The sequence below is a fragment of the Chiloscyllium plagiosum genome, chromosome 13 (genome assembly GCF_004010195.1).
Source record: "Chiloscyllium plagiosum isolate BGI_BamShark_2017 chromosome 13, ASM401019v2, whole genome shotgun sequence".
NCBI classification, from domain to species: domain Eukaryota; kingdom Metazoa; phylum Chordata; class Chondrichthyes; order Orectolobiformes; family Hemiscylliidae; genus Chiloscyllium; species Chiloscyllium plagiosum.
The window spans coordinates 37926315-37953692 of record NC_057722.1 but is presented as its reverse complement, the minus strand read 5'-3'; the positions used below and the strand labels follow the sequence as shown (position 1 = coordinate 37953692).

The 27378-nt window shown below is 39.4% G+C and overlaps 1 protein-coding gene across 6 annotated transcripts in view; it reads right to left on the bottom strand.

The window, feature by feature from the left end:
* The window catches only part of LOC122555933 (inactive N-acetylated-alpha-linked acidic dipeptidase-like protein 2), a 941631-nt gene that overhangs the window by 412996 nt on the left and 501257 nt on the right, over nt 1–27378 (bottom strand). For all 6 annotated transcript variants that reach the window (XM_043702221.1, XM_043702219.1, XM_043702220.1 and 3 more), the window contains one exon: nt 24248–24398. In XM_043702221.1, coding sequence (XP_043558156.1) covers nt 24248–24398 — 151 coding nt within the window. The remainder of the gene's footprint in view (nt 1–24247; nt 24399–27378) is intronic.

The following is a 27378-nucleotide window of genomic DNA, read 5'->3' as shown; positions in this document are numbered from 1 at the left end:
CTGTAGATTCAAATCTCGTTTTGTAATCATTTTCTCATTTAACAATTGTTAATAGTCATCTACTGCCTTGATGATACTTAAGCCCTTCTGTCTTCACACTGGAAAGCTGTAATACAATTTTCTTTCTATTTTCTTGTAGAGCCCATACCAGAAATGGCTGAAAACATTCTGAGCAAGAGAGACAAACCAAAATTTTCACATGATGGTTATCTATATGTATTGGGGCCAAAACAGCTCAGCGCCAAAGTAATGAGCGCCAAAACAGTTTAGAGCCAAAACAGCGAGGCCAAATGATCGGTGCCAAAAGGGCAGCGCCAAATAATCCCATTCCGAGTGCCTGGACTGAAGAACTTCTTTCAGTTTTATCTTATCAGAGAGAGGGCTGCTAAGTTGGAGGAACGTTTATGACAAACAAGTTCCCCAGCTGATCACTCCCATTTCCGAAAGAAAAACAGGTCAACATTTATTTACTCTTTTGATGGAGTAATTGAAAGAACAACTTGAAGATATCTACACTTTATCCTCTAGTCAGTGTTAGTGCTGTGCTTACCAGAATGTAACGCTAACCCTGCTCTGGATAGATGAGGTGTGCGTTGGTTAGGGTCAGATGGAATACTTTTAATGGTAGGAAGGAATAATGCCATACAGCAGTTTCAAAACAAGGTTATCTTACACACAGTTTCTCCCCTTCAACATTCCTCAAGGTTAACCTCTTTTTTACAAATAAAACATGTCAGCACATTTTAATTGTCCAACGTTTTTTAATGTTAATTTTTTAATGTTATTTGCAACCTGTCTACCTAGAATGAAAGTCTTTGGGTATCATTCAATACATGTTCAAACAGGATGACTGACACTTCCCAGCAATTCATACAATTTCATATTACCAGCAAAGGTAATACCCCTTAGGTTTACCTTATCAAGGTCACTATAACAGGAGAGATCATAGGAATGATCCTTTGTGATTTCACTGCATCAAGTGAACAATTACTATTAATAACTACTTGTAGTTTCGATTGTCAAGTCAATTTCCCACCTAACAAGGAATTTAGCCCTTATCTATTACTTCAGCTGTGAGGTTTTTGACTAATACTGATTTGATGTAAAACTGAAGATCATCTGCTGCATTTCATTCAAATTTATGATTGTTAAACCATGCAGATTAGCTGAGATCCTCAAGTGGTATCTATATTCTAATGATTCAGCAGGTGAAACTCACCTATGTCCAAATATGACCTTTACCTGCTAACCCTGTTGTGAAGTGCGCATGCAGGCATTGAATTAAGTCATGACTTTGGTGCTGCTATAGTTAAACGGTACAACAATACACAGTTAAAGAGGGTCGATGGTGGTCATGATTTGGAGGTGCCGGTGTTGGACAAAGTTAAAAATCACACAACACCGAGTTATAGTCCAATAGGTTCATTTGGAAGCACTAGCTTTCAGAGTCATGGGTTCGGAGCACTGCTTCTTCATCAGTTAAAGAGCAGACACTTGAGAAAGTTGTCAATAAGCTGCGAGCATCAGTAAAATAATGATCTATCAAAATGCAGCAAAGAAGGAAGAAACATGCAGAAAAGAATAACATAGCACAGATGCCAATGAATGTAATGAACAACATCCCAGAGTACATCTGCTAGAGGAGATAATAATAGAATTAAACTATACATTACGTAAACACCAAAACAAAGGCTCATAACATTACCACGTTTTTCTTCAAGCCAGACCACAAAAACCGTGTAATACCAGAGATTCTGACTCCTTCGAGAATAGTGACATCTAAAGTTGACAAGACAATATTTTTTGCAAAACAAAGGTGAGTAGCCTAAAAAGACACTGAGCTAGATTTAAAATTAATAAGATGCCAGCCAACAGACTGGAATTACAACAGCAGGAAACAGCTATGTTTCATTTAAGGGCCCTTTAAATGAAGACTGGGGAGTTCACATAGGTAGCTCAAAAACAGTGAACAAAAGCAGGAGCTAATTCTCTGTATGGGCAGGGCGAGTTTTCCCCACATGATTATATTACTGAAAGCTCATTACATATGCATATGCAGCTAAATTACCAAATTTTATCAGCAGACAGGAATGTATACCTCTCTGGATATAGGCTTGCTTGCTGAGAAGTTTCGTCACCGTACTAGGTAACCTCTTCAATGAGCCTCCGGAAAAAACACTGGTGGTGTAACCCACTTTCCATTTATGTGTCTGGGTTTCCTTGGATTGGTGATGCAATTTCCTGTGATGATGTCATTTTCTGTTATTTTTCTCAGGGGGTGGTAAATTGTAAATGGGATCCAAGTAAATGTGTTTGCTGATAGAGTTCCGTTGGAATGTCATACTTCTAGGAATTCTCGTACATGTCTCTGTTTGACTTGTCCTAGGATGGATGTGTTGTCCGAGTCAAAGTGGTGCCCTTCCTTATGTAAGGATTGTAGTGAGAGGGGGGTCATGTCTTTTTGTGGCTAGTTGATGTTCATACATCCTGGTGGCTAGTTTTCTGTCTGTTTGTCCAATGTAGTGTTTGTTACAGTTCTTGCAAGGTATTTTGTAAATGACATTGTTTTGCTTTTTGTCTGTGCAGGGTCTTTCAAGTTCATTAGCTACTATTTTAGTGTGTTAGTGTGTTTAGTGTGAGATGTCAGTGGACTGTGTTCATTGGGTACCTGTTCTTTTTGAATACACTGTATAGGTGATTTTCCTCTGCTCTTTGTAGTCTCTCTGTGCTGCAGTGTGTGGTGGCTCATTGAAGTAATGTGCTAATGCAGCTTCATTTGTGGATGTTGGGATGATTGCTTCTGTGGTTCAATATTTGGTCCGTATGTGTCGTTTTCCTGTAGACACTGGTTTGAAGTTCCCGGTTGGCTGTTTGCTCTATTGTGACATCTAGGAATCGCAGTTTGTTTTGTTTTCCTCCTTTTCAGTGAATTTTATGCCAGTAAGGGTATTATTGATGGTTTTGAATGTTTCCTCGAATTTGTTTTGTTTAGAGATGACAAACATGTCATCCACGTAGCAGACCCAAAAGTTTGGGTTGGATGGTTGGCAGAGCTTTTTGTTTGAGTCTCTGAATTACTGCCTCTGCTAAGAACGCTGATATCGGAGGTCTCATGGGGTCCACTATGTGGATGACTCCTTTTGTGAATCACCGAGTTCAAATAAATGAATGACCTTTTAGATTTTAATGCTCTCATTCTATCAGTTACAATATCTCACAGGATGTATTTTCTTTCCACTGTAAAGTGAGAAACAATGAGATCTAGCATTCTGTGGAGCGCTGAGGATTGCAAGCAAATCGGTTATCTGAGGAGTATGAAACTCTCTGGGAAGTGCGAGCGCAGGTTAAGTGGCTATCTTTCATGAGCTATGCATTACGCACAGTGCCACTAAATCTCTGCAATAATGAAATGGTCCTTGGATATCTTGCTTTGTGTCGTACAAACACCACCCCCATGTAAGTCACACAACTGCAGCCCCATGCTCTGCCTAGCAAGGTCAGCTCCATTTATTGGTGGAAAAGAAACAAAGAGATGTGCAATGTACTTGCACTGCAGCATGCACAGATTTACCTGCAGGCAACAAGATTTACTTTTATGGCAAGGGGGCATTTGTGTGACAATTGCTTTTACCACTTCTCAGTATTGGCTAAAAAACTCTTAGACTGATGCCGAGCTAGGTTGTAATGCTATTTTGCATCTGTCATTGAACAGACAACAGGTCTCTGAGAAAGTGTAACCGTTGGCTGGCCCACTCAGAGGAAGCACTCCAGAACTCGCTATACAGAGCCTTCAGTAAGTTGATTGTTGATGTAGCTCGACAATGGCTGGGAACTCAGAAGGGGAGATAGACAAAATACCACGTTTAGCATCAATCTGAGGGTTTTGCACTGGGTAAATTATTCATAGAATCACAAAATGATTATGGCGCTGATAAAAAGGTCACGCAGCCCATCATGCCTAGCGCCAATATCCTGTCTTTTCCCCATATCTTCATGTGATGAATCTATACTTTGGACTCTCCTCAGGCTGATAGGGTAAAAAACTGCTGTGCCACCACCTCTACATGGAGAAGCCCATCTCTATAACCCTTGGAGTTGTCCTCCTGTCTTGAGGCAAACACGTGTTAGATGTCTGATGTTTATAATATCAATGCTGCTTTCCATGAATGTAGTTACTATCACCATGTGACCAATATTGCCCCCTCGTAAGCTCTAACCACTACATTCTGGGAAGTTCAGCCTGCAAAACAATTTGCTCTTCTCTCTTTAAATTTAAAATACACTGGCCTGTGAGCGGTTGTTTATGGTTGATTTTGCATTAACCACCCTCAATATCAGCACTGTTGGTGTCATTCTTCTGAAAAACTATAGATTTCATATAGCCGTAACATGGCCAGCAGGTAGTGTTTCAGCTCTGAGACCTTAGTGGCATTGAATTCACAGTTACTGTTTGCCTTCAATGGAAAAGCCACAAGGAATTGATCACATAATAGACTATTTGAGTTTCACTTTCAAATCCATGTTTTAGGTATATATTCACTCTGTATGACCATGTGGGGTTTGAACATGTGTCGATACAGCAATAGACTGAGTCTCTACCAGCTCAGTGACATTACCACTATGTCTCCCTCCTCTGACTGATTGCGAAACAATAACACTAAAGAAGGCCAAATATTATACCTTCTGTGTTGGTTTTGGAAAGTAACTTCAAACAAGTTTAATCAAAAGCACAACTTGCATTTACACAGTGCTTTTAAGGTTGTATAATGCCCCACATGAGTACAAAGCAACAGTATGAATACAATGTGACATTAAACCATATAGGAAGATAGCTGGAGAGACGAACAAAGAATTGGCTTCAAAGAGATGGATTTTGATGAAAAGAATTCACACAAAATGCAAATTGACATTTATATTGACATTAAACTAATCTCTCCCACCCTTCTTCCACACTTGAATTTTCTTGTTACAGCTGGAAAACTTCAAGGACAAACTGATCTTGACTCTCCACCAAACAATCTTTTGCTTCTGTTTGCACTCAGGTAGTCAACTTGGATGGGTTGAGGCAGGAATTGGAGAAATTTTTTTTAATTTCAAAAATATACTTTATTCATAAATATTTTGATGATCTGTACAATTGGTCATGCCATACATACGTAAACATTCCAATTCTTTGCATACAGAGATCAAAATTTACCATTTGTATATACAGGTCTGTACATTTATCAATCATATATCCATATATTTAGCTGAGGCGTCAGCAGAGCCCAAATGACTGGGTGGGCCCCTTGTTCTGCTTAGGCAGGCAGATGTTACACGGTGGTCTTTCCCCACCGCGCCTTGGCAGCTGCCCCAAGCTTCAGCGCGTCCCTCAACACGTAGTCCTGGACCTTGGAATGTGCCAGTCTGCAACACTCAGTCAGGGTCAGCTCCTTCAGCTGGAAGATCAACAGGTTTTGGACCGCCCAGAGAACATCCTTCACCAAGTAATGATCCTCCAGGCACAATTGATGTTTGTCTCGGTGTGCGTCCCGGGGAACAGGCCATAGAGCACGGAGTCCCACGTCACAGAGCTGCTCGGGACGAACCTCGACAAACACCACTGCATTCCTCTCCAGACTTCTTCTGCGTAGGCACATTCCAGAAGGAGGTGTGTGACAGTCTCGTCCCCCCCACAGCCGCTTCGAGGGCAGCGTGCAGTGCGGCAGAGAGTCCGGGCGTGCATAAAGGATCTCACAGGCAGAGCCCTTCTCACCACCAGCCAAGTCATGTCTTGGTGCTTATTGGAAAGTTCTGGTGATGAGGCATTCTGCCAAATGGGTTTGACAGTCTGCTCAGGGAACTGCTCGATAGGATCCGCCCTCTCCTTTTCCCGAAGGGTCTCAAGGACACTACGTGCTGACCACTTGCTGATGGACTTGTGGTCAAAGGTGTTTTTCTTCATAAACTTCTCCACAAAGGACAGGTGATTCAGAACGGTCCAACTACTCAGAGCGTTCCGCGGCAGCGAGGCCAGGTCCATCCTTCGCAACACTGGGGACAGATAGAAGCTCAGTACGTAGTGACACTTGGTATTTGTGTACCGGGATCTACGCACAGCTTGATGCAGCCACACACAAAGGTGGCCATCAGGGTGAGGGTGGCATTGGGTGTATCTTTTCCCCCGTTGCCCAGATCTTTATACATCGAGTCCCTTCAGACCCGGTCCATCTTTGATCTCCCCAGCACCTTCAGGTGGTTGGTCCTGATGGTGAAGGGGATCGAGGATTGGTCAGCCCAGTTCTCAAAGAGCATGGCCTCACTTTTGCCTTGGTTTACCTTGGCCCCCGAGGCCTGTTCGAACTGGTCACATATGCACATGGAGAAAAGTTAGAGAAATAAGAGATAGCCACAAAGATCAGTTGGGCCTCTATGGGACACTACTTTGTGCATGGGACAGCCACTCAGCTCTCACCTTTCAATCAAGACAACCTTCCGCGTTGCTTTGATTTGTGGTTAGGGCTGGTCCTACTTCTGCAGAGGCTGATAAGAAAATATAACTGAAAAATGTCTGAATTTCAAAATCGATTTATGGTAATGAGATAGCTTGCGACATCCTAAGTGTTTGGCTAAACTAAGTTGTCTTCAATAAACCAGTCAGGTGCCTTTTGAATTCTGAACATTTTAACAAATATAATGCAATAAATAAAACACCTTGATAGATAACCATGACAATGTATTCATTTTGCTTTGAGTTAGAGATTTAGATACCCATGTATAAATAAGGTATCTTTGTAAATATGCATAAAAGAGGAACAGTTTCAGAAGGAGTCCATTCAGCCAATTAATCCAACCTGTTCAGTTTTAGATCCATTTGACTGATCCTACTCACAGCCCTTTCTAAAGTCACTCTGCTTTTTTCTTCCCTCAAACTGCTTACCTAATCTCCTTCTGAAATCCATGAGTGAATGTTGCTCCACAACCTTTTCAAGTAATGCATTCTGGATTGTTACCATTGGTGCATAACAAAGTTTTTTCTCAGTGTCTCCTTTCAGTTCTTTTACCAATCACTTCATAGAATCCCTACAGTGTGGAAGCAGGTCATTTGAACCAGTGAATCCACACCAATCTTCTGAAGAGTGTCGCACTCCGATCCAACCTGCCACCGTGCATTTCCCATGGCTAACCCACCTATCCAACATATTTAACGTGGACAATTTAACGTGGCCAATTGACCTAACCTGCACATCTTTGGACAATGGGAGGAAACTGATGCACCCAGAGGAAAGCCACGTAGACACGGGCAGAATGCACAAACTCCACACAGGCAGTTGCCTGAAACTGAAATCAAACCTAAGTCCCTGGCATTATGAGGCAGCAGCGTTAACCACTGAGCCACTAAGCCATCCCAATACCACATCTGATGCTTGAGTCTGGATCGTTCGTGATTTTCAACACCTCGATCAAATTTCATCTCAACCTTTTCTAAGAGCAACACCAACTCTTTCAATGTATTCACGTTAATTGAATTCTTTTCTCCCTGGAAGTACTCTTATAAATCATTCCTCATCCTCACCGAAACCTTCATGTTCTCCTGAAGCCGTGCCCAAAATTCAGCAGAATATTTCAAAGGAAGATGAAACCTGATTTGATAAAAGTTCTGTGTTGTGTTAAATGTTATATGGGAAAATAAAGCTTTGTGGCTTTCCAAAACACAAGAAGTCAGGGTTACATTGTTTTTTTTTGTGGTAGACTCAAAAACATTGGTGCCTTTCTAACTAGCTATTTTATCAACAGAATGAACAGGCCATTATCAAGCTCAAATTATGCAGAGAAATGTCAGGTTTGACAGCCTGTCTCAGTACTACAATGAAGGAGTATGAATTTGGAAACCAAACATGACAAAATTATGACAATGCTTGTTTAAAAAAATGCAGATTTCCCTGACCATTATCCACACAAAGTTTACATTTGAACTATGTCTCCAACTAGCAAGCTGCTCAGCCTTTAAGGCTCTGTTCTGAACAAGCAGGTAACTGCAGCATATAGTAGCTTACAGCTTTCAGTTCAAGATTATTTGTTGCTACTTCTGCTGTCAGGTTCCAGGTCAATAATGATCTTCTTGCTCTCTTTCAAAATAGTTTTACACGTGTAATAAAAAGTATGACACTGTGAATGTGATATTTCTGGATTAAGGATGAAAGGATATTTTTCTGATTCAATAATTGTCAATGTTAGGGAGTCAGGATCAATCAGAACGGCTCCAAAACTGATTAAGATTAGGGGATGTTCATTGGACTTTATCACTTGTGCTGCAGTGGTATTGTCCCCACCTCTCAACCAGGAGCTTTGGATACAAGTTCCACCTTCTCCAGAGGTCTATAATACCATCGCTGAACAGGTTAATTAGAAAATCTCTACAGCCTTGTTGTATTTAGTTCAGCTTTTTGTTGCCAAGTTGGGTAGAATAATTGTAAATCAGGAGACAGAACATTAGAATTCAGTGTGTGGAAAATACTAAGGGGAGAACGCATTACATAGTCCCTTTAAGAGATGGAGCTTCCAGATTTAAACAAAATGGCTGTGGGCAGCAGCTTGTGGGTTTGCCAGTACAGAAAGTATTCGAATTGAAACATTTGTACCAAAAAGCCATGCAGTTAGCAGGTAAAGTAGCAGATTTGATTTGTGATCAAAACAACAAGTTTTGAATTTAGCCAATCAATTTGAATCAAGCCCTGAGATACCAAAAAACAATTAAATTTAAATCTTATGGTTTTGACAACATAAAACTAATCCTATGCAAGAAATATTCGTATGTCATCACGTATAAGGTATAAAGAAGGGGGCAGTTACGCAGAGACCCCGCTTTCTAACATTTTGAACTCACCAGCCATTTGGTATATTTGGGGATATTATGGTGCAGTGATAGTGTCCTATCTCTGAGCCTGAAGGTCTGTGTTAAAGTCCCACCTTAGGATGTGACGACCATGGAGATGTGTCACATCACAGCCAAGCTTTTTCTGAAAATAAGAAAGCTGAATTGGTGGTTACTTTTGGACAGGGAAAGAGTTCAGAAGGGAAAGACAGAAATAGTTGTGTAGGCTAAACTACAGATATATAATAAAACTGTTGAAAATTTCTGCAAGTATTCTTCTACCTAATTCAATCTATAAATATACACCTTTTAAGCAATTCAAGTGCAGCCAACTGAAAATTAGCATTTAATATGAGGAATATTCTTTTGTAAACATGACCTGACAGAACATCATTGTATCTTTGAATGACAAACATTGTATAATGCCAAACATATTAAGGCATGAACAATATTTTCCCATTTTTAGAGTGAGCTCCAAGCTAAAAGTAATCAAAAGACCTTTTAGCTATTTGGAGGAAGTTGTATTACACATGTGTGGATTCCTTTCATTCCCAGAACATAGAAAACCACACAATAACACGGAAAAAGCTTCATGGTACATATTTTATCCATTCATTAATGTTAACAAAGGTATTGCTGTAAACAAAACTAAACTTATGGAATAATCTTCATAAGCACTAGCAGCCAGGGGAAATTTCCTCGGCCTGGCGTGGCTGTCTCTTGGTGGCATATTGTCTTTTATTGGCCTGGTGTGGCTCAGTGTGGACTTCTGGTCTTCAGGTGACTCACGGCCTAGTGTGGGCTGGAGGCACTGAACTTTTTATTTCTCTATTTTTCAAATTTATTCCTATGATTTGTAATGCTGAATATTTTATTTCAGTATTTTTCTAAGAACGTGTACTGAAGAATCTGTCTCTAGGTACCTTTGTACCTAAGATGACACCGTAAGTGGCGACTTGTAAACTTTTCAATGTTTCACTGTACTCAATTGAGAACATGACAATAAGGTTAATCCAAATTCAAGTACTTTGAGTCTTAAAGGATGATTGAACATCACCACTCAAACCTAATAAAGCTTGATAAATGTTCTATATGTATGTTTGTTGTGAAGATTTTTTTGGTATTACTAATTATGCTGCACTATGGATTATAGGAGGCCCTTGGTAACTTGAACTCCAATGACTGTTCACTTAGATTTTAAATATTAGCCAGCTAAGAACTGTAAATATCTACTAAGTGATTAGCCTAGTGGAAATAAATGTATTGGAACAAGTGTCAGGAGAACATTTACCCAGGACAGGACTGTTAAATGCATGGGTATTTATGTGCTATATATTCAGTGGTTTCAGGTCTTGTGTTGACCAGCTATTAGGTTAATATTGATTACAATGTTCACTCATTCTATTTTTTTAAAAATCAGTTAAAGCAGCCACAGATTGAAAGAAACAGTTTGGAATAGCAATTCCCAAACGTACATAATGCAAATATGCAATATTCAAATAAGAATGCAAATTTGAAAGCATAAAGCAATGGCACCTCATAATATGAAACAAGATTCATAAATAACCCAAGAGACATCTATCTTTTCCTCACTTCCTATCAATGGTGTTACATTAGCATGCAAAATCAGTTTGTTTAATTTATCACAAGATGTGAGAAATTCAAAGTTAAAAGGAAGAGATAGAATTTTCAAAGCCTGAATAAATTTTTTTAAAAATGTTACCTCAAGGTTACTGCCTAAGACCTGGATAAGGAAGAGGATACAAACTATTTTACTAAAAGGAAGAAAGCATATTTGAAAAGCCCTAGTTAATGTCTGGTTTTGGTGACAAGCCAATTTCATAATCATTAGCCTTAACGATAAAGAATTACATGAGCATAATTCTGTCCACAAGTCTAAATCAAGTTAATACAATCTTCAATTAGCTTCCTGTTGATGTAACTTAAAACAAAATGTATCAAATTTGTACCCATGAGGTATCACACATTCATGATTGGCTAAGCTGCTCTGTTAATTAAATAAACACTACAAATATTAACTGTGCAAACAGGCTCAGTAATTTTAAAAAGAACTGAAAACTCTTGGAGAAATGTTATTTTGCATCTCTTTGTAAACAATTTTCTTGAAAGGACTGAGATAATATATGGAATACTTACTGATTGTAGACAAAACTAATCAAATCACTCAATTTGACCAAAATGCTCTAAACAGGTATTTTGATTCCTAACAGTCAATTATACGTATTAAAAATGCAGAAGGAAGGAGGAAGCTTTATAAATATTCTGTAAATAATTGTAGTCATCCATTTTGGAAACAAAAACATTTTTCTGGGCGGTGACGGTCTAATTTAGTTAACATCAGCACTGTTGATTTGGAAAGGGAAAGAAAGAAGAAGAAAGACAACACCATTGCCAAAAGAACAAGAGACAAAGGAGCAACACAAACAGCTACAGTCTTGTCAGTAACTTGGTGAGATTCCCATCTCAGTGCAGGAGTTGTCTTCTCATCATATTTGCACTAAACATTCACAGCAGGTTATTGCAGACTCCAGTAGCTGACTGCAACAAGACCTCCTTCTCAATGAAGCAGGGATACACATTGCCAGTATCCACTCAAGTGTCTTTCACCAAATAGCCATCTAGGGCTTTGCCTCATTGCAAAGTTGTGTGCACTCTTCTTTGATCGTGAGACGTGGATGCAAGAGAGTAATACATAGAGAAGGAGTGTTAGCTCCCCAGTGGGGATATTGAGTGCTTGGAGGAAGAGAATTTTGGAAAGTGTTTCAGAAGGTGTTTTGGTCTGAGGAGAGCTGTTCGGGTCAAAACTGGGGATGTCAGAATATGGGCTAAGCACCTAACAGTATTATGCAAATCATTTCAACCACCTTCCTGTTATTTTGGATTGTCTTGGTGCACTGTCTCCACATTAGAAAGACCACATTCCTACTGCTGACTTCATTGGCCACTTCTACCCATGCCTACCTGGTGGGAGAGACAATCTTCTTGTTCCAGTTCTTGGGAGAGGTCCCTCACTACAGTCCCACAATAGGACATTCCAGGAGAAATGAGAGGCAAAGTGCAATAAGCTCAGAGGACAACAACTGAGCCTGTATTGTACCTTTATTGAACTGCTATAAGATGGATGCTTGCAGTGAGTGCTCATTGACGAAAATAATGTGATTCCTGCAAATCAGAAGGCACATTTGTATAGCACTGCATTTCTTTCCTAAACATTTCCCAATTCATCCAGAAAGAATTATATGCATTATCATTTACACTTAGTTACCCAAGTCACCCACTATGCAGAAAACTGTTCTCATGCATGAGCAGTTTGTTATTCTTATCAGTCATTGCATATGTGTTACACAGTCTTTAAATTGTTTAGGTATGTGTGCCTGCTGTTCATTGCTTGTTGTTGCCATAGTAATTGGTGCTGTTCCAGTTCCATTACTGTGGAGCTCTGGGACTGATGACTGCTCTGTGGTTTGTGCTGACAGCAAGTTCTCATCTTCCTGATCAGCTTCCTGCAGTAAAGAAACATCTTTTCCATTTTGTGCATACATATCTGTATTTCTAATAGTTCAATTCCACCACGTCCATGTGATCAGTGACAACAGCTCTCTCCATGTTTCAAGTTTCCTCTTGGGCTGATTCTTGTTGACAACATTGAAGGTTTGTACTGAAACTGAATTTTGAATGCTCAACTCTGACAATTGTTTGGCTGTCTTGTCAGGATTAAATTTGGCTGTTATTTCACCTTGATTTTGTCACTGACGTGGATTACTACTCTGGCTTCAGTAGCTTCTTTGCGATGAGAAGAGTAACTTTGTTGTGATGATATTACTCTTTTCTACTGAACTACATCCTATGCTTATAGCTAGACATGTTTTTCCACAAAGACTGCCTGTATACATCTGTACCGGATTTGATTAATTCCTTTACGATTTCTTTGGAAATTTTAACTGCCGCCTCAACATTTCCATTTAACTTGGATAGTACAGAGGTGTTGCATGGTGTTCAGTTTCCTAATCCTTTGTGAAGGGGCTGAATTCTTCACTCATGAATTGACAGTCATAGTTATTCATCACAATGTCTGGCATGCGGGAATGACCAAAGTGCACCTTCAGACATTCTACATTTTCACTGGTAGGTGGTTGCAATCAACTGTTCTGACTCACAGTAATCAGAATAGTAGTCTATGGTGACTGAGAGAGTGAACAGGTGAATTATGAGCTATTGCTGAAAAATGTGTTGCTGGAAAAATGCAGCAGGTCAGGCAGCATCAAAGGAGCAGGAGAATCGATGTTTCGGGCATAAGCCCTTCTTGAGGAATTATGAGCTATTGTCACTTGTACTCTACAATGAACAACACCGGAAATTACAGTCAAAAACTTCAACTGTTGTCACAATCCCACACCATTTGAACATTTCAAGAACAAAAAAAAATAAAAAGACAAAGCTGAAAGTCCATCTTCACTCCACCACCTCCACCATGAGCCCCCAGCCAGGCGACCAACACCCGTGCTTCCACCCGCAGTGGGCACATTAACGGAGTCACCAATCTTTGGATGCCATCTCTTTGTTGCTGGGCCCACCCCACTGATGGCCTTCCAATGCAAGGTCCCGGACTGGACCCACACACCCTGCAAACAGGAGCCCCTGTCTCCAGCCTACCATAACCAGGAACTGCCAGCACTGCCTTACCACCACCTGATGTCCCATTCTAGGTCCATCACAACCAGCAGCTCTAGGCCGCCACCTCACCAAGAGTCCTGCTCTGGCCATTCCCCTCCACGATGTCAGCCCTCCCTCCTCTGCCATCAATAGGAAGAAGACACAGAAAAAGAAAAATGACAAAAAGGGTAGGAAAGAAGGGAGGGTGTGGCTGCCTGGAGCAGATGGATGCAGAAGCCTGAACACTGCCAACCTCACCTGCGCCACATCTTGAAGTTTGATCTAGTCCCATCTTCATCCATGTTTCTTTCTGGGATGCAATGTTCATTAGCGGCCCTTGCTTAGCTTGGTACATATTACAAGCTCTACATTGGTTCACGTGATCTTGGATTTTATTGCTCCTTATTGGTCAATGAAGCCTTTCTTTTGTTTTCCTCAGATGTGACTTAGTTCCTTGGAGCCTTGCATTGCCTTTGGACAATATGCCACCTTGAGCTATTAATTCATCTTTGTATGCCCATTATTCTCATGATCAAAAAAATATCCTGCATGCTTTCACGCTATCCTTTCATCACTTCTTCTTCCTTGCATCTCGTTGGGTAGTTTGGTTGATTTGAGCAAAGCACTCGAATGGTATATGCTGGATCAATGACTTCCAGCTCACAGTGAGCTATTGCTTCACATCCTACCTGGAAGATTTCACATGTTGTCTCAGCATCCTCCACTTTCTTCATAAGGAATACTGCTCTGGACAGCTTTTCAGCGATGTCATTTCTCAGGGTTGTTTGTCATCTCCAAATTGTAACTGGATTTTTTTTTGTTGATGCTTTGGAGCAGATACTAGTGGCTTAAAGAAAATGCTTTGAAATGACTTGTGGTAAGATTTCACTGTCAGTTTGTCTCTTCCAAGCAGGTCGTGATGAAAATATTCACAGGCAAAGAAAATAATCAAACACTCTTTCTAAATTTGATGTAATGCTGTTCCATTTATGTTAAGAGTCTAGGTGCACATGCAATCACTTAACCTCATTGTATTGGAGTTGCTCCAAATAATGCATCATTGGCATCATAGTGAAGGATGATTTCATCATTTACATAACTGTTTCTCAGCACTGACATCGCTATTACTAGTTGTTTGCTTTCAGTGAATGCTGCTTTGTCTTCTGGACCCTGAAGCCACTGCATGTCCGTGGCAGTGAACTGACATAATGGTTCATTCTCCAACAACAAATTTTGCAGGGACTTTGCTAAATTGACGAATCCACCAACTGTGCATTAGTTTTAGATCTGTGGTTACTGCTGCAGCTCTCACCTTTTTCTTGGGATCCTGGTGAAGAAATTTTACTGTCAGTACTGAATTATACACTTGACTTCAAACATCTTTATGTGCAATTTTTTCTTATTCAGCTTCAGGTTCATCTGATGTACACTGTCTAGTGGTCACAGTACAGTTTGATTCTAGTCAGCAGTGTATTTTTTCCATCATGTCTCCCAATCCATAAAATTATGGGATCAGCCACTATCACTTTAATTGTGCTATACTCTTCTGGTAATGCAGAAGTGCCAAACACCATGCTCAACTGTATCTTCCAAATGGCATTCACAATGCAGTTAAAAAGCTGTTACTTCCATTCAACTTCACTTACCAGTAACCATGCTTGGATGTCGAGTTGTGAAGACCTCTGTCTTTGCAACTTGGGGTAAAATTCCTTTGAGGCTGGCGTGAAGGGATGAGATTGCTTTACAGCTTTATTTAGATCAACTGGGTCAATGTTTTAGATTGTTTCACTGCTACTCTGCTGTCAATCCATCCTGCGGGACTTATCACTTTCTTGATTACTCCTTTTTTTCAGTTCTTCTGTCTTATTCTTCAAGTTGGCCCTAAGAGCAGCAGAATCTTACTTCAACAGATGCTTAAAATGGTCTTGCACTGTCATCCATCTTGAGATGATGACCTCCAGAAAGATGACCTGCATCTTGAAACATGTACACTTGGATCTGCTCAGTGATGAGTGCTTTCACATTATGAGACATGTTGCAATTTTCTTTTGGCACGTTGGGGGTTACCAGTTTACATTTACTGACTGAAATGGGTGGCTTGTGCTTTCCATCATTGATCTGCAACTCCATGTCTTCGTTTCAATCATTACACTGGGCTCTCGGTGTAATTTGCCTTCTCAACATGAGGGAGGCTTTTTTATTCATTCAAGAGAATGAGGGTGTCACTGACTTGGTCGACATTTATTGCCCAAGGCTAATTGCCCTTCAGAAGGTGACGGTGAGCTGCATTCTTGAACCACATTGTTTCCACATTGTTGTCTGCCTCACAGATATACAACGGTGACTCCAGACACAGCTCAAGTTGTGAAACCTACGGCTCAAGCTGATGCAGCCAGTGACACATCTTACAGATGTATTCGTCTCAAATACATGGTATGTCTATGACCTGCCACATACTACATTCTATTCGGCTGAGCTGCCATACCATACTGTGAAAGCTATCTACCACAATCTTAACAACTAGGTGAAATGATCAGTTATGCATCAAAATGCTTTTCATCCGTATCAAAGTGTGAAAAAGAAAAGAGCACTTCTTTTCCCCATTCAAACCTATGGATTTTCCTAAAAATGGACTTTTAAACAAACTGTTTCACAGGAATAGCTTTATGAAGGCACAATTATTACATTAAACTTTCACACAGTCTATTTCTGCCAAAGTACTGTTGTTCATTAATATATAAGCAGTTTCCAGTAAAATGAAACCGTGATAAGACATTTAGTAAAACTCAAATGGTTGAATGCACAAGGTCTTTGAGACTCTGTTCACTGGTGGGTAAACTGGCACAATGGTACGGGAAGCACCTTCCTGCTGTCAAACCTACAGATCAGGACCTGCTTGACTGGACCCAGTGTCCACAGCACCACATACCTGGTGGCAAGTCAACTTTCTCCCAGTGCATCCTCACTGATGGCAATTCATCCTAAGGTGTTGTTGGACCTGACAGCTCCAACCTAAACTGGATATCATCCACAACCATTGTGCTATCACTGTAATTTGCCTTCTCAATATGAGTGAGGTTTTTTCTATTCATTCACGAGAATGAATGGCTCAGATCCCACTTTGACACGTGGGACAATTCTCATTTCGATACTGGGATTTCTGTTACATCCAGAAAATCCTGACCAAAGGCTTCATTTATGCAAAAGCACCTCACAGAGTTTTCAATTTACATCTTTATAATTTTTTTGCCTCACTTAATTGAAGTCTCTCCCCAGTTTGCCAAAATACACAGTATGACAACTGGAAGAAATGACTGATTTCCAAGACAGGAACCAAACAAACCGACAAATAAGACAGAACATGATCTCTCCATGCTAGTAGATGTTTGCAGGACAAAAAAAAACAAGATACAAAAAAAAGCAAACTAATGAACGCCGGATGCTGGAAATGTGGAACAAACAAAAACAGAAAGTGTTGGCAGCACCTGAGAGAAAGCAGAGTTCAGTCCACTTTCTGAAGAAGGGTCAGTGGACTCAACTTTGTCTCCACAAACGCTACCAGATCGGCTGAGTTTCTCCAGAAATTTCTGGCTTTGAAACAATATGATAATTTGATGGAGTAACATAAACTAAAATGAGTGAATTGACTATTTTATTTTCAGGAAATATGTTTTTATAATGTTAAACATAATCTTGGTGAGGTAGCAGGGATCGCTTCAAGCGATGAGAAGACTATACTGCCTCTTCGTGGAAGGCCTGTACAAATCTAATGCCAAAGAGGCATTTGTGAATCTACCAATCAACGTCACTGCTTGAAATTCGACCAAGTGCCATGGTGGTGGCCATGGCTACTACCAGAAAAACACCCAGGAGACGAAGGACAAAGAAAGCAACACAAATGATTTGTTAGGATGTGAAGAAAATGGGCAGGAAGAATTTCTGGGATTGAGAATGGTAGGGAGAAGGGCTAAAGGATTTAAAATTAAGGGTGCATGATTCTCTGCAGACTCTTCCCTACAGTCTGTTCAGTTCCACACTAAGGCACTGCTGGCTTTAATCCCCACCCACAAATTCAGTTGACAAGCTGTTTGCAAATCTGTTAGCACAGTGACAAGCTCACTTGCATCTGGGTTAATTACATCAGCAGTGGCTGAGCCCCTTAAAAGGTCATTAATTGGATACTCAAAGGGCCAGAAATAGTATGCCACAAATCTTCTTGTCCTGCACTTAATGCCATTGGAATTAAGAAGACTGTACCCAAAACCATTTTCACACTACCCCCAATTAAATGTTCTTCCTGTATCCAAGCTCACGACTCCAGGAAGACATACGGCAGTACGGTGGCTCAGTGGTTAGCACTGCTGTCTCACAACACCCAGCACCTGGGTTCAATTCTAGCCTCAGGTGACTGTGTGGAGTTTGCACATTCTCCCCATGTCTGCGTGGGCTTCCTCCGGGTGCTCCGGTTTCCTCCCACATCCAAAGATGTGCAGATTAGGATGGATTGGCCATGCTAAATTGCCCAAAGTGTCAAGTGATATAAAGGTTAGATAAATTAGTCATGGGATTTGCAGGGTTAAAGGGATAGAGTAGGGGTGTGAGTCTGGGTGGGATGCTCTCCAGAGAGTTGGTGTGGACTGGTTGGGCGAATGACTTGATTCCACACTGGAGGGATTCTAAACAAGATTCTGGCCTTTGGTTCAGCTTTCAGAATTTATCATTCTTGTCCACTGGTAAAATAAATCTATGCCACATTTAAAGTAAACTGCTGTTTATCATTTTTCATTAATGTTTAAACTATAATGCAAGCAGCAAGTTAGTACAAGTAAAAATACCAGATATACTAAAAACATTACCTGTATTATACAGAATCCTTTCCTGAATACAAGGTCAACCAGTAGGGAAAAGCAATCCACATCAAAACAGTACAAATCTGGACAGATGATTTTATAAGGAGCTGCTTCACGCAAATATTAAAAACATTTAAAATATCAAAACACTAGGTAATGTCATTACTTTGTCAAAATAGTTATAATGTTTCAAATGAAGAAACAAAACCACAAAGAAATAAACATTTCAACTGAAAGTTATGTGATCACAGCATGAACATGTATAATCAATCAGGCATGGATGGAGTAGATGCAGCTGTATTCAATCAACTTCATGTGGCACCCCAAGTATCCTTTCAGTGTGCTGTGACTTCTGAGATTTATTTACAAACTTGCATGTGTAAAATATGCATATACATGAATGTAAGTACATGCAAGGCTAATTGCAGTTCGATTCTGCCTTATAATCTTTAATATCTTGCAGTCAAAGGATGCAAGTTTGGGGATTTCAGCAATTCACTCTGCATTTGCCAAACTAATGCAGAGGTTGTGAAATTTCAAGTTCAAATTAGATCCAGCACATATTCTGTTTGCACAACCTTCTGTGTTAGTTCAAAAAACATCCTTTCAGGAGTTTACCCCATCCAAAAATTGCCTACACCCCAGCTCATAATGATCACCGTTTGAGTGCTGTAAAGTAAAATTTTAATATTCCAGGTTCAAGGTCAATGTTAAATGTGTTATGAAGGTGTAGACGTGCACTGTACCTTCAAGGGAGCTGAAATTCCTGGCTGGCACAGAATGTGCTGCAACATTTAAAAGTGTAACATTTGGTTGAAGCAAAGAGCTGGAACTGTGTTGCCATGGTACAAAACAAATTCAAATTTGTCCAATCAGTTTAAATTATGCTCCAGATACCAAAATTCAATCGAATTTGAATTTTACTATTTTGGATGACATAAAACCAATGAAGTGATCTGATGTTTTGGGGTATAAAATCAGATATTTTGAACAGTTAGAGGGAGAGTGGCAAAGAGCACCAATGAAAAAAATACGGCCTGTAGAGCCTCTCTCTGAAAGGCACCTGGAAAGTACAGACCAAGATATCAAGGAAAATCGACAACTGGCTGGTTTTGAAATTGGATTGTTTTTTTGCTAAAGTTAACCAGGGGGTTTTATCAGATCACTATATTGTTGTAGAGTGGGAGGTAGATAATTGATCATACAAAGGAGGATTACCATGTTGATAGTTGTTGTTTAATGCACTTATGTTTCTTGGAGTTAAGGAATAAATTGTTCATTCTTTTTCTTTACATAAAGGAACTTTTGTAGTTCTTGGTCACTCATACTTTAACATTACGTGGCAAGGTGAGCTTTTCTGTGGGTCTGCATCAAATTAGCAGAAGGGTTTACCCCATGTTGCAACAAATGATTATGAGTACTTTTTAAAATAGCTGAGAAAATGATTACTATGCCCCACTTTAAGAACATTAGGAGCAGGAATTAGATCATTCAGCCCTTCCTGCAGACTCCATTCAATAGATGGGTTGCCTACCAAAGTCTGAACACAAGCCAAGCCTAACTTTCAAGTATATAGGAAAGGATAAGTATAAAATGCCTGCAACATGGAAAAAAAGAAGCACACTCTATTGTAGATTAACACAGCGGTGTTAAAAGTAGAAAATAGCAAAGTAATTACAGTTAGATTACTTAAAATATTACACCAATGAAGCTGTGATTAGTCATATTTCAAAATGAACTGCTTAATGTTCTTGGGAATAACCTTAACTGTTCCAAAAATAGCACTCCATCTCATGATAGAAGCTTTCCACAAACCAAAACCATCTCTTTTGAATGCCACTAAATTAATACAGATATAAGTAATGAAAGGTAACATTATATGCAAAAACTCATACTTCACATATTCACTCAGATGATTGACAAAACAGCTCATTATTGTTTTGTTCACAAAGATAATTTTGCTGAAAGGAAAGGAACTACTTGGATGTATTTGAGGTTATGACCATATCACACACGCACTAAAATAACTTCAGAAATAATTCTAAGTCAGGTGGATTTCAAAGTATCATACTCATAAAACAAAGACGGGAATTAGTAGAAGTAAACATTTTCACCGTAGAGAATACATCATAGGATTTTAGCATGTCTGAGCATTTCATGGTTGAATAAGTACTTACTTCTACAGTTCTGGGTACTCAGAATGCTTTTATAAATTTAGAAACAGGGAATAATGTAACCACAGAACTTTGTAACACAGCAGGGCACAATTTGGCTTTTGTATCTACATTTGTATTCTGACAGAATTATCTACATTCTTCTTTACTCATTCATTGAATGTAGGCACTGCTGACTGAGCTACCCTTTATTGCTCATTCCGAGTTGCCCTTGAGAAGGCAGTGGCAAGTTGCCTCCTTGTTCTTCTGCAGTCCATTTGCTGGAGATACCCACGTTACTCTTGGGATGGAATTCCAGGACTTTGACTGAGTGACTGTAAAGGAATGGCAATATACATCCAAGTCAGGATTGTAAGTGACTTGGAGGGGATCTTTCAAATGGCAGTCTTCTCGTTTATTTGCTGTCCTTGTTTTTTTGGATAGCAAAAGTCATACATTTGCAAAGTCCTATTCTTTTGTTTCTCCATACCTTTATGTTTTTTTTCCTCAAGTATTCATTTCTCCTTTAAAAAGTACAATGGACTGTGGATCTGCTACTGGTTTTGTTGGGACATGCTATCCCCTAACAACCTTCCACATTATCAATGACCTTGATCTTTCTCTTTCAACTATGACCAGAGGTTTTACTCATTAGTTACCAACTCACCATCCAGTGAAAGTGAATTCTTCGCAGTTACCTGGTTAATAATTTAAAATTTCTACTAGATCCCCTTTACTTGTCTTCAACTCTCAGAAAAAGAACTCCAAATTCTCTCATTGCTCCGAACAAATAAAACCTCTTATCCCTCATATCATCCCTGTAAATCTCTTTCTTTCTTTCTCCATGGTGGCGTCTTTTGCAAAATAGGGCATGAAAAACCATACATTGGTTAGGTCACAGCATACAATTTTTAAAATAGATTTGACTTATCTGTCAAGCTGAATCAATCTGTGAACAATTTTGCTATTCTGATCAACATAAGCCAAGTCACTAAACATACTTTCTTGCTATCAGTATGATCACCTTTTCCCCCTTCTGCGTAATTGCCCATGTCTCCCAGATGGTGTATCTGTTGCTGAAGCCTCTCGTACTTAAAAACTTGATTATTGCAAAACTTTGTTGGCCATCCAATGCTGATATCCATGAACAAGACCCCGCAAATTATGCGAAGCTGTGAAGATGTGTTACTTCCAAGTTGTGATAAATTATTTTAACAGGAGTAGATTTATCGTCACTGTATTGCTCAGGACACCAGGTGTTGTAACATTTAATATTTCTTTTAAAGTAAAATATTGTGTGCATTGATTTTCAATTGCATTTTGCTAGAGAACTATTTAATACTGTTCACTGGATTGAGCTTGTTTTGGTCCATAGGCATTAATGGGAAGATGTTCATCAAAAATATACTTTTATAGCATTATTTATTTATCCAAATACACTGCAAAACACAAATAGCAAAGTATTACCTTGAAATACTTTGACCACAATCTAACAATATTTTATTATGTTGTATAATATTATATTTCATTCCTTTGAAAATAGTTTCACTGAAATTATAGGAGAGATATATAATCACAGAAATAGAAGTGTAAACATTCATTACTCAGTTGCAATAATTGCCAGGCAATTCTTTGACATTTCTCCCAGAACTCAGCACAAATCATGTAAATACTGTTTTCTACTATAAAGGTGGTGGCAAACCCAAGGAAAGCTCAGAATATTCCTGGAAAATCCACCCTAATTACAACTTCAGAACATTCTGGACTGCTTCTGTTTGTCCAAAGCATTTATTTTTGTGGACTCTGAGGACAATATATATGGAAATTTAATTAGATGAGTCAGACACCAATGTCTACTTAAAATCAAATGCTATCAAGTACCTTGAAATAAATCAAGGAGGGTGGCATAATTTAAAAGGCATTTTTCTCAAAAATAAACAAAAAAAAACAGTAAGACTCTTAATTTATGTATTTCAATTACATTCCAATGGAGACCTTGGAGCTCTACAAATTATAGAAATGAAAGTAGAAATATTAGACATGTTAGGATACTTTATAGACTATATGATTTAAGGTCACTTTCCATCAGATCTGGAGGTCCTTTATATTTTCGCTAGATTTATATTCCACATTGTATGTATGGAGAAAGTCGATGATTCAAAAGAATAAAATCTGCAATACAATTATTGAAGAGCACACAGTGCTGTTCTTCCACAACTAGAAATATGATTCAAAAGCAACAGAGACTAGGACAAATGTTCGGCACAACATCGTGGGTCAAAGGGCCTGTTCTGTGCTGTATTATTCTATGTTCTATGTGCTAGACTAGTTAAGTAAGCATTCTAACTTAAACAGGTTAGAGGGTCCGTTCCATTTATATGTGCATAGCACAAAACTACATAATTTAGCAATAATTCACATTTAACAGTGTTACTCAGAAAGTCAGTAAGGGAAATGGGCCTGTGACAAAGATTCAACATGGTTTCTGTACTAAAGCTGACATTAGTATTATCACAACCCAAAGTCGGGTGAAAGGGTTTTCACCCGTGGGCAGCACGGTGGCACAGTGGCTAGCACTGCTGCCTCACAGTGCCAGAGACCCGGGTTCAATTCCCACCTCGAGTGACTCTCTGTGTAGAGTTTGCACATTTTCCCTGTGTCTGTGTGGGTTTCCTCCGGGTGCTCCGGTTTCCTCCCACAATCCAAAAATGTGCAGGTGAGGTGAATTGGCCATGCCAAATTGCCCGTAGTGTTAAGTGAAGTGGTAAATGTAGGGGAATGGGTCTGGGTGGGCTGCGCTTCGGCGGGTCGGTGTGGACTTGTTGGGCCGAAGGGCCTGTTTCCACACTGTAAGTAATCTAATCTAATCTATATCGCCTTACACAGGATACACAGCAAAAATGATTACCAACCATGGCGGCTCAGTGGTTAGCACTGCTGCCTTATGGTGCCAGCATCCAGGTTCGATTCCACCCTCAGGTGACTGACTGGAGTTTGAGTTTTTTGTTCACGTCTGCATGGGTTTCCTTAGGGTGCTCTGGCTTCCTCCCACAGTCAAAATATATGCCATGCTGAATTACCTGTAGATATGCAGGCTAGGTGGATCACCAATGGGAAATGCAGGGTGGTAGGGTAGTGGGGTGAGTCTGGTTGGGATGCTCTTCGGAGGGGCAGTATGGATCCAATGGGTCGCAGGGGCTGCTTCTACACTGTAGGATATCTGTTCGATTCTTTGAACAAAATGTATAAATCACTGGTAATTCCCTTCTCCAAATAATTTTCATATACTATCATTTTCATGGGATATTTTAATGCAAAATTGCAAAACTTAAGCATTAACTGAACCATTTTCTTAACTTGTCAATAATAAATATTTGGTGTGGTATTTGTGGGGAGAAGGATGCTGCCACCATTCTACTTTCTTTTATTGGATATAAGGGCCTGTTTGGTTAACAATTGAAGAGGAAATCTGACTAGAGTCTTAAGAGGCTCACTGGCAATCAGATACAAGTTACTTTAGTAAAATAAACATTGTTATGAAGAAAACAATGAGACCTGTGAATTTCGATATTTATTCCTAAAGATCTGACAATGTTCTTCCTTAATACCACCCAAACATGGCATCATCAGACTCGATGGAACTTAATGCAAGCTCCAAGAATAACTCTTTCAGAATCATTGCTTTAAATAACAACAGGGGACTATTTTTGACTTACCAATACTAGGATATCCTGGTGTAGATGGGTCTCCTCCAGGATTCAAAGAAATCCAAAATGTCTTCTCCCCAAGTTTCTCCCTTGGGGGCGAATCACAAGGGTCAATATAGACCAAAGCTCCTCCAAAACCAGCCTCCAATAATAAAGATAACTGAACAACAAAGCACAATTTGTTTAAAGAGTTACAGATGCAAAATATTTCAGTTAGTTTAGTTGAGTTAAACGTTAATTCAAAATGTTGGCTGGCCTGTACTACTGGAAACCCAATTTGCAATCCAGATAATTATATGTTCTGCAAGGTTTGTAGTTCAGGTTGAGGTTTAGGGTGTAGGTTTGCTCGCTGAGCTGTAGGTTTGATATCCAGACGTTTCATTACCTGGCTAGGTAACATCATTAGTGGTGACCTCCAAGTGAAGCGAAGCTGTTGTCTCCTGCTTTCTATTGATATGTTTGTCCTGGATGGGGTTCCTGGGGTTTGTGGTGATGTCATGTCCTGTTCGTTTTCTGAGGGGTTGATAGATGGTATCTAGATCTATGTGTTTGTTTATGGCGTTGTGGTTGGAGTGCCAGGCCTCTATGAATTCTCTGGCATGTCTTTGCTTAGCCTGTCCCAGTCAAAATGGCGTTTTTTTTTCCTCCATGTGTAGGGCTACAAGGGAGAGAGGGTAGTGTCTTTTTTTGGCTAGCTGGTGTTCGTGTATCCTGGTGGCTTCCTGTTTGTCCTACATAGTGTTTCTGGCAGTCCTTGCATGGAATTTTGTAGATGACGTAGGTTTTGTCCATGGGTTGTACTGGGTCTTTTAAGTTTGTTAGTTTTTGTTTGAGAGTGTTGGTGGGTTTGTGTGCCACTAGGATTCCGAGGGGTCTTAGTAGTCTGGCTGTCATTTCTGAAACTTCTTTGAGCGAGCAAACCTACACCCTAAATTATATGTTCTACTAATGTAGGTCATTTCACTCACTCCAAGGGAATTTCTAATGTCCGGCTATTTGAAAATAATTAAAATTCTGAAAACACACAACCATTGACCAAAGAACAATCCCACTGTCTATTTATTTCCTGATTTCAGTCCAGAAGGATTTATATTTAATAGGTTGAGAGATGTGCTTAAAAAACTTAGTGATGAATTAGTCATGAAATATATCTGAAATAATTTGCTAAGTCTAGTCCATTTCCATTAAAATATGCTTCACTTGCCGATTGAAAAAAAGTTACATACGCAAGAATGCAGTGTATGTTGAACCTATGATTTGGCTCTCAGCTATGACAGCTGCACATGCTGTCCTTATTATACTGACATATGGAGCACTTAAAACATTTGTTACCTTTTATATATCTGTTTTATTCATGGCAACGATGCTAACATCCCAGCAAATTACACTTGTTACAATGCCAGGTCTGAACATGGTATCACTTCACAAAAATATTTGCAAATGAGATTGTTGGATTAGAATGGTTAACACGATTCACAAGTTTTATTACAAATAAAGCTAACAGGGCTAAGATCTTATTCTGATCTAAATTGACACACTATGAAAAAATATAATTATAGTCCAGAAAATGTATTTAAATTGTCTTTCCTGATACAAATTAAAAACACATCTCCATGTGCAGTTGTTTTCTCTGTTTTATACAGTCATGGCACTGGTTAAAATTATAAGTCAATAGTGATCTGTAAAATGGCTACATTCAGAATATATATTTTCTTGAACTTCCCATAATAAATTCTATGCATAGTGAAATGAAAGCAAAAAACAGATTGAGTTAACTAAAAGATTTATTTTACATAAAATCCACTTATATGCTAGGATTAAAGGAAGCAAATGTTGGTATTACTGAAATCCATTCATTACATGGGATTTTTACCATTTTAATCCTAGGATCAAATAAATCTTCCAGAAACAAGATTTGGTGGAGAGGGAAGACAACTAGCACATTAATTCTCAAGCTAAAATGTCAAAAGGGGGACGGTATGCTTGGATACAATGCGAACAGAAAGACATCTCAATCAGTTAAGCCAATTTTGAAATAAATACCAACTTCATAGTCAATATACAGAGGAAGCTGAAAGCAAAATACAAAGATTTACAATAAAACTGAATACTCATGAGGGAACAGGACAGGTGGCTTGAGCTTTAATTAGAAAAGCTAAATTCTATGGATGTTGTGTGAAATAAAAGCAGAAAATGTTAGAAGTATTCAATAGGTCTGAAAAAAACAAACAACTTAATGATTAAGATAATAATGTTTTATCACAGTTAATTAAAGATGAGGGGCCTAATTTTCATTCCCACATTAAGAACCAAAGGCCAGGACTGTTCTTGATGTCCAAACCTGCCTTCAGAAGGATTGAGGAGCAGATATGATCATCAGTTTTCATGGAAGAGGATTTGGCTGAAGGGTGGGTTGAGCGGCTAACTTGAATCCACAGGAATGGGAGAGGAAATGTGACTGAGCAAATCCATGTTATTGTATCACCAGGCCCCTCCACAATTAAGATGACTGGCATGTGCATTTCAGCAGCAAACAGACAAGGGTGAGCTGGCTGCCTGCAACTCATGCAAAGCTACAAAGGGAGCACTATATAGAAATGGCAAACAGTGGAGGGCATACGGTTTGGCAAGACATTCAATGGTTACAGTTGTTGCCTCACCTGTAATTTAGTGTCATGGTCTCCTCTGACATTGCTGAGGAAATAGGGCAGTTCTCCTCTATACTGTCCCATCTACCATTACCTCTTGAATGCATTTACATCTTTCCTATAAAGGTAGCACCAACAACTGTACACAATACTTCAGCTGAGGTCTAACAAGTATCTTGTACAAGTTCACCATCAACTCCCTGCTCTTGTATTCTTTGTCCCTAATAATAAAACCAAACACAGTGTATATTTATGTATTGCTCTCTCCACCTGTCCTACCACTTTCAATGATCTGTACACTACGCACCCAGATCCCTCTGCTCCTGCACCTCACTATACCCCCTATTTTACATTGTCTTTCAATGTTCCTCCATGTGCAAAGGAGCTGGTTATTGAAGCAACTTGAAAATACTCAGGTAAGTTCTGTGTAAGTCTTAAAATGTGCTTTTAATTCTATATTCAATTTACTCAAAACGCAGAAGTGCAAAGTGC